Below are 12,392 nucleotides of genomic sequence, written 5' to 3'. Positions count from 1 at the left end.
CGATAAATGTTTAACACCACATTTCCCTTTCGAGTTAGATTAATTTGTTTATGAGGCTATCACAATGATCTTATTTTTGTCAAACTTTTCCTTTAAAGAAAACAAAGCAATTCATTCAGGTTTCCCAAAATGACAATAACATAATAAAATGATAGAATTATCTATATGTTGATCTCCTCCAGCCTGAACTCAGATTTATCTTAACATTTAAATATTCCTCTTTTAAAAAAGACTCAATATATTTTATGTAATTAGAATACTGATTATAATTAACAAATGTCATGAATAAAATAACATTCTAATCTTTATTTTAGATTGACTGCATCAGTCAAAGAATAATATGTCTTGTCTCTATTCAAGTCAATCCAGAATCACAAAGCAGTAAGAACTAGCTGTGAAATATACTCACCAGTGATATAATAAGGATAATTTTCTCACATAATAGTTATGACTATGCTACTGAAAGGGGAACTACTTAATTTCTAGGTATATGCTATGCACTTAACAAAAACTTAAGGTTCAGAGAACTCTGACAATCAAGTCTTACCTAGGTCCTATCATATTAGAGCAACTGAATAATTGTGTAAAATCAGTTCTCTCTAGAACAAAGACAGAGCATTTCTGTAAGAATAGCAAAGATCCCAAAACAGCATACATTTGAACTTCTCTTTGGAAGGCAGTACAATATGTTACATTTTTTAATATAAATTTCAATTCTTTTACACAGACTACTAACTGCCCAGTAGTAGTAAAATTCACACTGAAAATATAGAAAGATTACATTAAAAAAGAAGTAACCTATTATATCTTATTTTGTTTCTGAAGCTTTTATTTAATTGGAAGCAAAAATGCATACAATATCAAGTCTTCTACAATATGTTAATATGCCTGTAACTACATTTAGAAAAACTAATCATATTTTTTAATGACAACTCTGAGCCAAAAGAAAATTTAAAAAAGACCACTGACAAAGCAGATTTACATTTTTACATAAAAAGCTAAATACATATTACAAATCATAAATACAAATTGCAGTGTTGTGTTTTTTTCAAAATGAAGGTTATCACCAATTCAGTAGATTGAGACCAACCTTTTTAAATAAAAGAGAATTGAGCAGAAAATATCAAAGCACATTAACCCTTATATGACATCATAAGATGCACATACTAGTATCTCACATTTTAACATCTCTGAAATGTCAACAAGTACACAGTACTTCTGCACAAAGTTCAGAGCAGTGGCCTTCAATTGCCCAATTCTACCATCAATAGAAATTAATGTACAACTAACTTAAAAAGAATAAATGCAGGGAATACAAGAAAAAAATCTCCTTTGCTTAACCCACACATCTAATCTATTTCTGAAACTGTTCAGTCCATTGCAGAAGTGCCAACTGAATTAGAGCCCTCCAGTCCATCCCCACTGTCACAGATCATACCTTTTGGCTTGACTACTGCAAAGAGCTCCTGCTAGAGTAACTCTATCAGAGCCGGCCTCTATGCTACTATCAGAGTTATCTTCTTAAAATCAACATATTTATGTCATTCTCCTGCTTACATAGGTCTGTTGGTTCTTTACTGCATATTAAATAAAACTCAAACTCATTAAGTTTGGCAAAGTTCTTCATCAATTAGAAGCTTCATTTTCTAAAACTTCGCAAACCCTACCTCCCGAATTCCGGCTCCCCTACAAACACTCTCCAGCCAGACATACCTAATCACTGCCTCCAAACAAATTAGGTTCTTTGGTGACTCCAAGCAATTTCCCTCCTCTGCCTTTTAAAAGTCCCAGTATGCAGAATTAGCTTGCTCTCCGTGTTTTCTGGTTCCTCCAGGTGGTATTAAATAACTACCACTTTGTGCTCTCCCAATATATCATTCAAAATTCTATTCACAACATTTACTAATTTAAATTAACCCATATGTATATGACTTTCTTCACCATAACCAAACTGGGAACACTGAAAAACAACTTTTTTTTTCTTTTTTTAGTCTGTAGCACAGAGCTTCACAGTTAGGCAGGGTCTCAATAAATGCTGTCATTATTACCACTGAGTACTCAATAAATGTTCATGGTATAAAATTAAAACTCTCAAAGACTTATAGTTAGATCTAAAAAATATCCTTCCATTTAAAAGAAGAAGGTTTTCTTTTCTTTCTTTTTTTCTTTTTTGGTTGTTATTGTTGTTTATTTTTAAATCCAGGAGATTTTAAACTATCCCTGGAGCTAGTGTACATTTAAGTATCTATTTAAAGATCAGTAAATATTTTCCAAAGCAGCTAAAAATATACTAATAATTATAAATGGTTTGAGGAGTTTATAGCCAAAATTCCAAATAAACATGGGAAAACAATCTCTAATAGGATCAAAAGACCAAAAACGTAATAAAAATTGTAAATGTAAAATTAAAACACATTTTAAGATATTCATATTAATAATAACCACAAAAAATGGGGGAAGAAAACACAGCAAATCCTGCTCTACACAGGAGATTTCTAGGTAAGATGGAAGAAACTTTACTTTCTTTATTCCAGTTCCTCAAGTAACTAAAAATAAAACTACCTTATGATCCAACAATCCTCACTTCAGGGTATATATAACAAAATCTCACAAGAGATATCACAACCCCCATGTTTTACTGCATTATTTACAACAGTCAGGACAGGGAAGCAACGTGTCATCAACAGATGAATGGATAAAGAAAATGTAATGTTTATTCAGCCATTAAAAAAAGAAGAAAGTCCTGCATCCATTTTTGACAATATGGATGGATTATGAGGGCATTATGCTACCTTAACTATGCCAGACAGAGACAAATACCATATGAGCACACTTAAATGTGAAATCTAAAAAAAGCCAACTCATGGAAACAGAGAACAGACTGGTGGTTGCCAATGACAGGGGATGGGGGAAAGGGCAAAAGTAGCCAAAAAGCACAAACTTCCAGTGAAAAGATAAGTAAATTCTAGAGATTTATTTACAGCATGGTGACTACAGTCAACAATGCTGTGTTGCATATTGAAAGCTGCTAAGAGAGTAAAACCTAAAGTTCTCATCATAAAGAAAAAAAGTGTAACTATGTCTGATGATGCATGTCAACTAAACTTATTATGGTAATCACTATGCAGCATACACATATATCAAATCATTATATTGTATACCTTAAACTAATACAATATTATGTATCAATTACATCTCAATCAAACTGGAATTGGCTTTCTTGCAGTTAATGATTTACTGAATTCTAAGTAATTGACAGCTAGTATTCTTTGCTTTCTAAATTTTAAAAAAAATCTGGAAGTTCATTCATTAACTATTGTAACTAACTTTAAAAACATTACTACAAAAGGTATAAAACTATATTCTTCAGAAGTGATTCTGAATTTCCTATTTTCAATTCTAGTATAACAAGGAAGAGCTTCAAACTAGGTTGGTTCAGGTTGAGGTGTAAACTACCTCAATTAAAAATAGTCAGATAGATAAGTAAGTGGTTCACCTTTCACAGTAAAAGTATTAATTCAAACCAATAAATATTCACCCCAAGTACTCATTATATAAACAAGGAATTTAAGAGTTAGGGTAGCAACCAACACAGATAAGACTATCTCCTTCTATGAAAAAGTACATGCCTGTTGATTTCAGTGTGTGACAGGCCAAAAAGCCCTATCTTCTGGTTACATGAAATGCTGTATTCAAAAGTTCTTTGGTAGATATGAGGAATGAGGGCCACATATTTAATTTAGTCTCTCACAGCCTTTGTTTCTGTTTATAAACTGGAAAAACAAGGTATGGTAAAAACTAATAAGTTGTTTTTAATACAACCACTACAAGCATGAGGGAGTATACAAGTGGTATTCCAGAGGGGTTTAAATATAATTATTAAATATTAATATATATTTAAATATAATTATTTAATAATGTCAACTAATAGAAAAATATTCTACATGGTAGCAAATTATGGGAAAACTAAGAAGGAAGTATTATCAGTACCCAGGAAAAAATTAAAAGAAACTTTCCAAAATAAAAAAGTTGTTAGATCTAATTCTGCACATGCTACTTTTATTTATGTAGCATCGGCTTCCAAAGGAAGCAGAGTAGATTAGCAATTATTTCTCAATTAGCCATTTATTTTCTGATACCTCGGAACCTAATGCTGTATACAATACATTTAAAGGTAAAAACTAAAACAAAAATTTTGGTTATTAAATTTATTGGGGTGACATTGGTTAATAAAATTATATGTTTTAAGTGTATAACTGTATGATACATCATCTGTACATTTCATTGTGTGCCCACCACCCAAAGTCAAATCTTCTTCCATCACCATATATTTATCCCCTTTACCTTTTACTACCCCTCAACCTTTCCCTCTGGAAACCTCCATACCGTTAATTGTTCGTCTTGTTTGTTCACTTGTTGCTTTCAGTTTTATATCTCACATATGAGTAAAACCATATAGTTCTTAACTTTCTGACTTATTTCACATAGCATGATATTCTCAAAATCCATCCATGTTGTCGCAAATGGCAGTATTTCATCTTTTCTTACGGCTGAGTTGTGTTCCACTGTATATATGTACCACATCTTCTCTATCCAATCACCTCTCAAAGGACACTTCGGTTGTTTTCATGTCTTGGTCACTGTGAATAATACTACAGTGAACATTGGGGTACAGATAAATCTTTGCAAATAACATGTGAAAATTTCTCAGGTAGATGCCCAGAAGAGAGGTTTGTTGGATCATACGGTAACTATTCGTAATTTTTGGAGGAAGCTCCACACTGTTTTCCATAGTTGGCTGCGTCAGTTTATATTTCCACCAGCAGTGAATGAAAGGCTCCTTTTTCTCCACAACCTCTCCAACACTTACTACTTGTCTTGTTGATAATGAGCCATTCTAACAAATGAGAGGTGGGATCTCCTTGTGGTTTTGATTTGCACTTCCCTAATAGTGAAGATGAGCATCTTTTCATATATCTGATGGTCATTTGTCTGTCTTCTTGGGAGAAGTGCCTGTTCCGGTCCTCTGTCCATATTTTCATTGGATTATTTGCTTTTTTTGGTGTTGAGTTGTATGAGTTCTTTATATTTTTGGATGCCTTGTCAGAGCTGTTGTTTGCAAATATCTTCTATCATTCCATTGGTTGCCTTTTTGTTTTGTTGGCAGTTTACGCGCTTTAGTTTGATATAGACCAATTCATTTAATTCTGCTTTTACTTCCTTAGCCTTAGGGTCAAATTCAGAAAATCCTCCTTAAGACCAAGGTCCATACATTTTGTACCTATGTAAATACTTTTTCTTCTATGGAATTTACTGTGTCAGGTCTTATATTTAGGTTTTTTTAATATATGTTGAGTTAATTTCTGTACATGGAGACAAATAGTGGTCTACTTAAATTTCAACTTATTTTGGAGTGCATTAAAACTAACACCCCAAAATAAGTTGAGTAAATTTATAAATATCTCCCCAATAATAAGAAACTTAATTTCTAGTCAAACTTCTCAGTAAATTATTCCTAAAATGAGATGGAATGCTCAGTATTAATGAAAAGGCTTCAGAAAAGCTTCAGTAATGTCATGGCAAGGCAATATGTATTTCTCATGGTCAGTAAACACACAATCTTTGCCTCTACAAGAGTAATGTAACCAATCACCTTATATACCACTTTCTCCATAATAAAGTCAGCTGGTTGGATTAGAGAATCTCTAATCTCCGCCAGTTTTAAGTTGCTCCATTCTCTTCTGACATCTTACATGGCCTCCTGGAAGCACAGACTTCAGTGATTACTCCTTCCTCCATCAGTCTCCTCTCTTCTGGAACACCACACTCTTACATCACCAGCTCTCCTCCCCAGTCTCTCTGGATGGTTCCTCTTCCTCTACCCGACCAGAACATCAAGTGTCCCAGAGCCTGATCCTCTGCTGTCTTATCTTATCTACAGTCTCTGCTATCTGCTCTCTACTCTCTCCATATGATCACCTTTAAACACCAAATACACACAGGTAGCACTCAAAATTCCTACCTCCACCTCGCCCATGTCCTTACTGAGCTCCAGACTTGTATGCCCACCTTCCTCCTCAACTATCACATGAACCTCTAAAAAAGCATCCCAATCCTCACATGGCCAAAATAGAACTCTTTAGTCCACTTATTCTCCTCACACCCTTCCCCCACTTCGGGAGACACCACCATCCATTATAATTACTGAAGCCAAAATTAAGATACCATCTTTGACGCTTCTCTCCCTCATTTACCACCTCTAAACTATCAGTAAATTCAGTTAGCTTTGTTTCTCAAGTATATATTCCAAACACATCATCTTCTCTCCTAATCCAATCTGACCACTCCAATCCCAGCCATCATCTCCCACATAATTAACTACAATGACCTATTAACCTGCTTCTCTACTGCTATTCTTTCCCTCACTCCTCCACAATCCCCACCCCCCACCCTCCCCCACCCCCACCCCCCCAAAAAAATGCCAGGAGAGATCTGTAAATACCAAAGATAAGGAATGCCTGCTTCATTCTCTGGTCCATAAAACAATGTCTGTCTCATAGCAGGCACTCAATGTGCACTGAGTGAAAGAATGAATGGTCACCTCCCATGGGTAGCTTCCCCTCATGTAGAATAGAATCCAAACTTCATGCAATGCCTTCCATTACCAGGCCTCCCTCACCTCCCATCCCTGCTCACTATGCTCCAGATTCTCTGGTTTTGGCATTCCTCAAACTCCCCAAACTCACTCGCATCATGGAACTTCTCCCCTCAGGTCTGGCTCCTTCTCATCCTTCAGGTCTCAATACAGTGTTACCTCCTCAGAGAGGCCTCCCCTGACCAGCCTATCCAAAACGGGTTTCTCTACCCATCCCCTGCCACCTCACCCTGTTCCCTTTTCTTTGTATACTTAACACTAGCCGAATTGTCTTGTTGTTAGTTTACTTATAGATTATTTATCTCCACTATAATGTAAGCTCCCTTAGGGACCTGGGACCTTATGGTTCTTATTCAATAATGTATCCTTAGAGTCCAGCACAATGCCTACCACTCACAAACATTTACTACGTGCTTATGTGCAAGCACTGTGCTAAGTAACAACAATGGAGTTTTTTAATCATAGAAAAATAGATACTGGAAATAAAATATTAGTTCGAAGAGCAATTTCATGCTCTTTTTATGTTGATCATTCCTGTTCTTAAAATGAATAGCCTTATATAATAAATTCTACTTTTTAGAATATTATTCTGCCAGTGTAAAATATGAATATCCTTAAAGTAGTCAAAATAATGAGTATCTCACTGTAGCCTTAGGAATCATCTAGACAACCACATTCTCCATTTTTCAATGTACAATTTGAGGGAACTAATTAAGCTATCACTCAATAAACTACTACCTAGGAGCCTTCACGTCTTCATCTTTTTCTCCGAGTACACATACAACACATTTCATCCAGTCAGAAAAATCATGGCTCTGTAAAGCCTTTCTGTCCGCAACATACAGAAATATTCACAGTGTAACAAAAGAGGTTGTCAACTCACCATTTATTGCCTGGCCTCAAATTAGCTTCATTCAAGCCAAGAAGTGACAGAGCTTCAATTACTAATCAAGTTCATTTCACAAAAGTCATCACTGAAGTTGAGATGAAGCCCTCACGCCCCCACTGACTATTATAAAAGAACATGTCCAACGGCCTTTAGGCAAAAGAGTTATGTTTCATTGTTACCATAGTACTTATAGGTCCATCTAATTCAGAACCACAGCAGAAACCTTTAGTATTTGCTGTGATCACACCAATTGCTACCACACTCATTATGACATCACTAAATACCTTATGGCAATGCAGCAACTAGGCCAGCGGTTCTCAACCTGTGGGTCGCGACCCCTTTGGGGGTCGAACGACCCTTTCACAGGGGTCGCCTAAGACCATCCTGCATATCAGATATTTACATTACGATTCATAACAGTAGCAACATTACAGTTATGAAGTAGCAACGAAAATAATTTTAGGATTGAGTCACAACATGAGCAACTGTAGTATTTAAAGGGCCAGAAGGTTGAGAACCACTGAACTAGGGAAAGGTAGATTTAAAAGCTGGAGGCACTGAACAAGTGACACTCCTTCAGATGACGTAAGTGTTTCTATAACATTTTACTTTTAACTTGAAACTGGCATATCCTGCCGCCACATGAATATATTAATATTTTTAAAGTATGACTTACAAAAAGGAACAAATTCAATATAACTAAGTATAAGTACTCAAAATAGCTCTATATCATACTAGATTTTTAACACCTAAAGGAAATGCATCCATCCTTCCAACTTTGGCACTATTCCCAACTACGGCCCGTTGTGGGGAATATATCCTTGAGAAACACTGGGGGCTGCTAATAGGTTGTTCTCGAAAAATCAACCCAATGCATAAAGACAAACCACGCGTTCTACTTAAAATTAGCCTTTTTTTTTTTAACCACGCTTGTCAAGGCAATAGAGAAAAAAGGGGGAAGGTCTGTGATTGTACAGAAATATAGAAAATGTTTATCTTATTTTAATTTATAACACAGTTACTCTATAAAGCTGAAATATTGTTGGTAAAGCCAAAACAAAGTTAAATCCTAAAGCAAAGGTCAAAAGTTCAGTATTTTCCAAACCACACATTATTTCTATTTGTTTTTACTGGCATTACTTTAAAACAGGGGTCCTCAAACTACGGCCCACGGGCCACATGCAAATACAAACATTGTATTTGTTCCCGTTTTGGTTTTTTACTTCAAAATAAGATGTGCAGTGTGCATAGGAATTTGTTCATAGTTTTTTTTAAAACTATAGTCCAGCTCTCCAACGGTCTGAGGGACAGTGAACTGGCCCTCTGTTTAAAAAGTTTGAGGACCCCTGCTTTTAAAAGAAAGTGTCCTCCAGTTTTTTAGAACACTAGTTCTATAATTCCTTTATGTTTCCCTTTAGTTACATATTTGTATAAACAAACTAGTTTTAGAATTAACCCACATACTGAGATAAATTTATTTAAATAGCAGAAATTATTTATCCATGTCTTCCCACTGGCACTCAGGACCAAAATGATTGCTGACACATTGAATCAGAAGACTGGTTCTCTTTGTTTTCAGAAAAACTGTAAAATCACTCAAGTTAGTCAAAAGATGTACTGGACAATATTTCAAAAACTATGAATTTTCTTCAAAGTCTCAGAAACAGAAAAAAATCCCTACATGAATCAATTAAGAGGTCATTATCTTGACCTTAACCATCTGCTCATTTGCTAAAGAAACCACACAGTTTTTCATCTAAATGTATAACTTTTTTTAAACTAAATAAAAAATAATTTTAATATTTGTTTGCTCAAGAACAGAATAAAGAAACATAAATATTGTCATCACTATTACTATAAAAGTAGTCAATTACCAGCATACAGCTGAAAAAATTTTTATTGGAAAGGCAAGTCCTGACTTACCAACAATATCAAAGCTGAGATAAAATATATGCTTTGTAAAGCAATCGTGTCCAAATTCCTTAAACTTGGGTAGATTTATAAAGTATCTTCTTCCATATTCTTTGCCACAGCAAAGATTTAGAGACTGCAGTATAATCTCAAAGCTTTAGTCACTTAACTTCTAAGCACTATGGTAGTTTTCTATCATAGATATAACAATGGAAAAACTGATACAATGCTTGGATGACATTACACCACTAAACACGTTATTATTACAAATAAACTTTAAGAGGTTAAGTCACAAAAACATTATAGATGGCTTTTGACATGTACACATAATTGAAAGACTCCCTCCAGCCCATTAGGGATAAAGAAATGTCTTCTCACTTGAGTTACTTTGATTTCAGGATTGTAAATATTCGGTAAGCATCAGAAACTTCTCAACAGCTGTCTCCTCTATTATGTATATAAACATTATACATTTTAGAGAAAATAATTCCCTATTTATATTTTTTTACTATTATTTCTAAAAGTGTTGCATGATCAAATTTAACGAGATAATTTCAAATCGAACGCTGGGTTATAAAATGTATGCGTATTTAGGTATAATATATAGTATGTTGACTACAGTTAACAATACTGTATAGTATGATGGAAATCTGCTAAGAGGGTAGGTAGATCTTAAGTGTCCTCACCATACACCAAAAAACAAAACAAAAAACTGAGGAGATGAATATGATAACTAGTTTGCTTGTGGAAGTCATTTCACAATGTATACATATGAAAACATCAAGTAGTACACCTTGAATATATACACAATTTCCATTTGTCATGGAATTGCATTATTTGACATTTTAATTAGCAATCTTCTGAGTTTGTATTCAATACTTTTTAAACAGCAGAAACTACTGCCAGCAAAAAAAAAAGAAAGAAAAAAAAAGAAAAGCCACTTCCAAATACTGCTTCTGCTTTTTTGTTTTGCAAATAGCTTTGAAAAAGGTATACAAAAATGTCAGTGACACAAGTTGAGCGCAAACATTTTATGGAACAGGGTTACTTATTAGGAGTCCTAGAACCACCTAAAATAGTGGGGGGGTTGGGGGGAATGTGTATGTACATACGAAGTTTCTTTCTGAATAAAGGGTCCATATAACTTCCAGCTTCTCAAAGGGGTTAAAAATTCAATTAAGATTAAAGGGCCTGGAGGACCTGTCAACTTCAGACAACTTGTCACAGACTGCCCTAGCCTTTTTCTTTTTTTTAAATCCCAAATTGGGGTAAGATTTATCCTGATTTGGCAGCTCCTATGCAACTTCTGAGCGACGCTGGCATGAAATGGCTGTCCGACCCAAACAGCTCCCTTCATACACCCAAGCCGGCAAACCCCCAAATTACCCTGAAGAAGAAAGGGAGATGCAAAAGGCTTGCAAACGGATTCACACCCTCATTGCTCCAGGATGCACCGGCTCCTGCGGAGCGTGTGGCATCCCCGACTCCGAGGGGGATGCGGGGCGGTCACCGTGCCGCAGCGCGGGGCTGACTCCCCTCAGGGGTCACTTGCGGCGAGGGCATCACCAGCAGCGCCCCCACCCCCAAACGCGCCCTAAAGCGGCGGCCGCGGGCGTGGGCTCAGCGCCCCCCGAGCGCGCCCCCAGACGCCGCCGCCGCCGCCGCATCACGGTCGCAGCGACCTTCCCGCTCGGGTCCCCGTGAGCCCCGTTATCCACGCCCGCCACACACCCCACGAGGGGAAGAGAGGAGGATGGACAACAAAGCCAACCGAAGAGTCCCGGAGAGCTCGCCGTGGGGGCCGCGATGCCGCGGGCAGGGCCGGGGATGTCAGCCCGGGGGTCGGGGGCGGGCGGGCGCTGGGCGGCGTCGGGGAGCCGGCGGCGGGAGGCCAGGCCCGGGCAGGGAGGGGGCGGCGGGTCCCCAAGCGCAGCGCGCGGCCGCGACCCCCACCCCAGCCCGGGGACGGTCCCGTTACTCACCCGCCGGGAAGCTGCGGGCTCCGCCCGGGCTGTCTCGGCCGCCGGCCTCCGGGGCCAGGAAGCGCCCCCACATCGCGGGCGGGCGGGAGGGCCGGCGGGCTGGGGGCGCCCGATTCCCCGCGTCCGTTCTCCCCCGCCTTCGCCTCCCGCTCCTCCCGCGGCGGAAACTTGCGCGGAGCCTGGGCCGCGGCGGCCGGGCGGAGGGCGGGCTGATAACGGCTGCTCAGCGGCGAGCGGCGGGCGCGGGGGCCGGATGCGCGGCGGCGGGGGCCATGCCGAGCCGGCGGGGCTGGGGCCCGGGCCGGGGACGCGGCGGGGACGCGGCGGCTCCGCGGCGACGGCGGCTCGGCGTCCGGCTGAGCCCACGCTCCGCAGCTCCACGCGAAGTTGCAGCGGCTGCTTCTCTCCGCCCCCTCCGCCCGCGGGGCCGGGGCCGGAGCTGGGCCGGGGGCGGGGCCTGGAGGGCCGGGGGCGGGGCTAGGGGCGGGGCCCGGAGGGGTGGGGCCTCGGCGCTTACATAAGGCGTGCGGGGCGCGCGGGGCGGTACTGCGTGCGGGTCGCGATGGGTATTCCCTGGGTCTTGCTGGAATAGGTCGGCCCTACCTGCTAGCTGCATCCCTCCTTCCCCATCTCCGTGCCCTGCGAGATAAGAAAAAGGCGATAACGGGGCCCGGGACCCCATCTTCAGCCACCCCCTCCCTTGGGTAATCCCCGAGGCCCTGCAAGGCACCTCTCGAAAGGGACCTGCAGGACCTGCATTGGCGACACAACTGCTGAGATACAGACTAATCTAGAAGGGAGAGGGAGTCCCGGCCTCATTGGGGATTGGGATTAACATCATCCTCGTTCATTACACAAACATCGTTTATAGATCACTGTGGGGGTGAAAAAAGGTCGTAACTATTATACATGCACCTTGGTCCTTTGAGAATGTAATAAATACTTGTTATTCCCA

At 39.5% G+C, this 12,392-nt stretch overlaps 1 protein-coding gene across 1 annotated transcript in view; it reads right to left on the bottom strand.

Moving 5' to 3' along the window:
* The window catches only part of CEP85L (centrosomal protein 85L), an 85,458-nt gene extending 73,598 nt beyond the window's left edge, over positions 1 to 11,860 (bottom strand). Inside the window, exon 1 of the mRNA XM_081094582.1 lies at positions 11,438 to 11,860. Within this exon, the coding sequence (XP_080950708.1) occupies positions 11,438 to 11,510 (73 nt within the window). The 5' untranslated portion in view covers positions 11,511 to 11,860. The remainder of the gene's footprint in view (positions 1 to 11,437) is intronic.
* Between the last annotated feature and the right edge of the window lie 532 nt (positions 11,861 to 12,392).

The sequence above is a fragment of the Myotis nattereri genome, assembly GCF_964212035.1.
Source record: "Myotis nattereri genome assembly, chromosome: 6".
Classification (NCBI taxonomy): Eukaryota; Metazoa; Chordata; class Mammalia; order Chiroptera; family Vespertilionidae; genus Myotis; species Myotis nattereri.
This window is presented reverse-complemented; position numbering and strand designations above follow the sequence as displayed.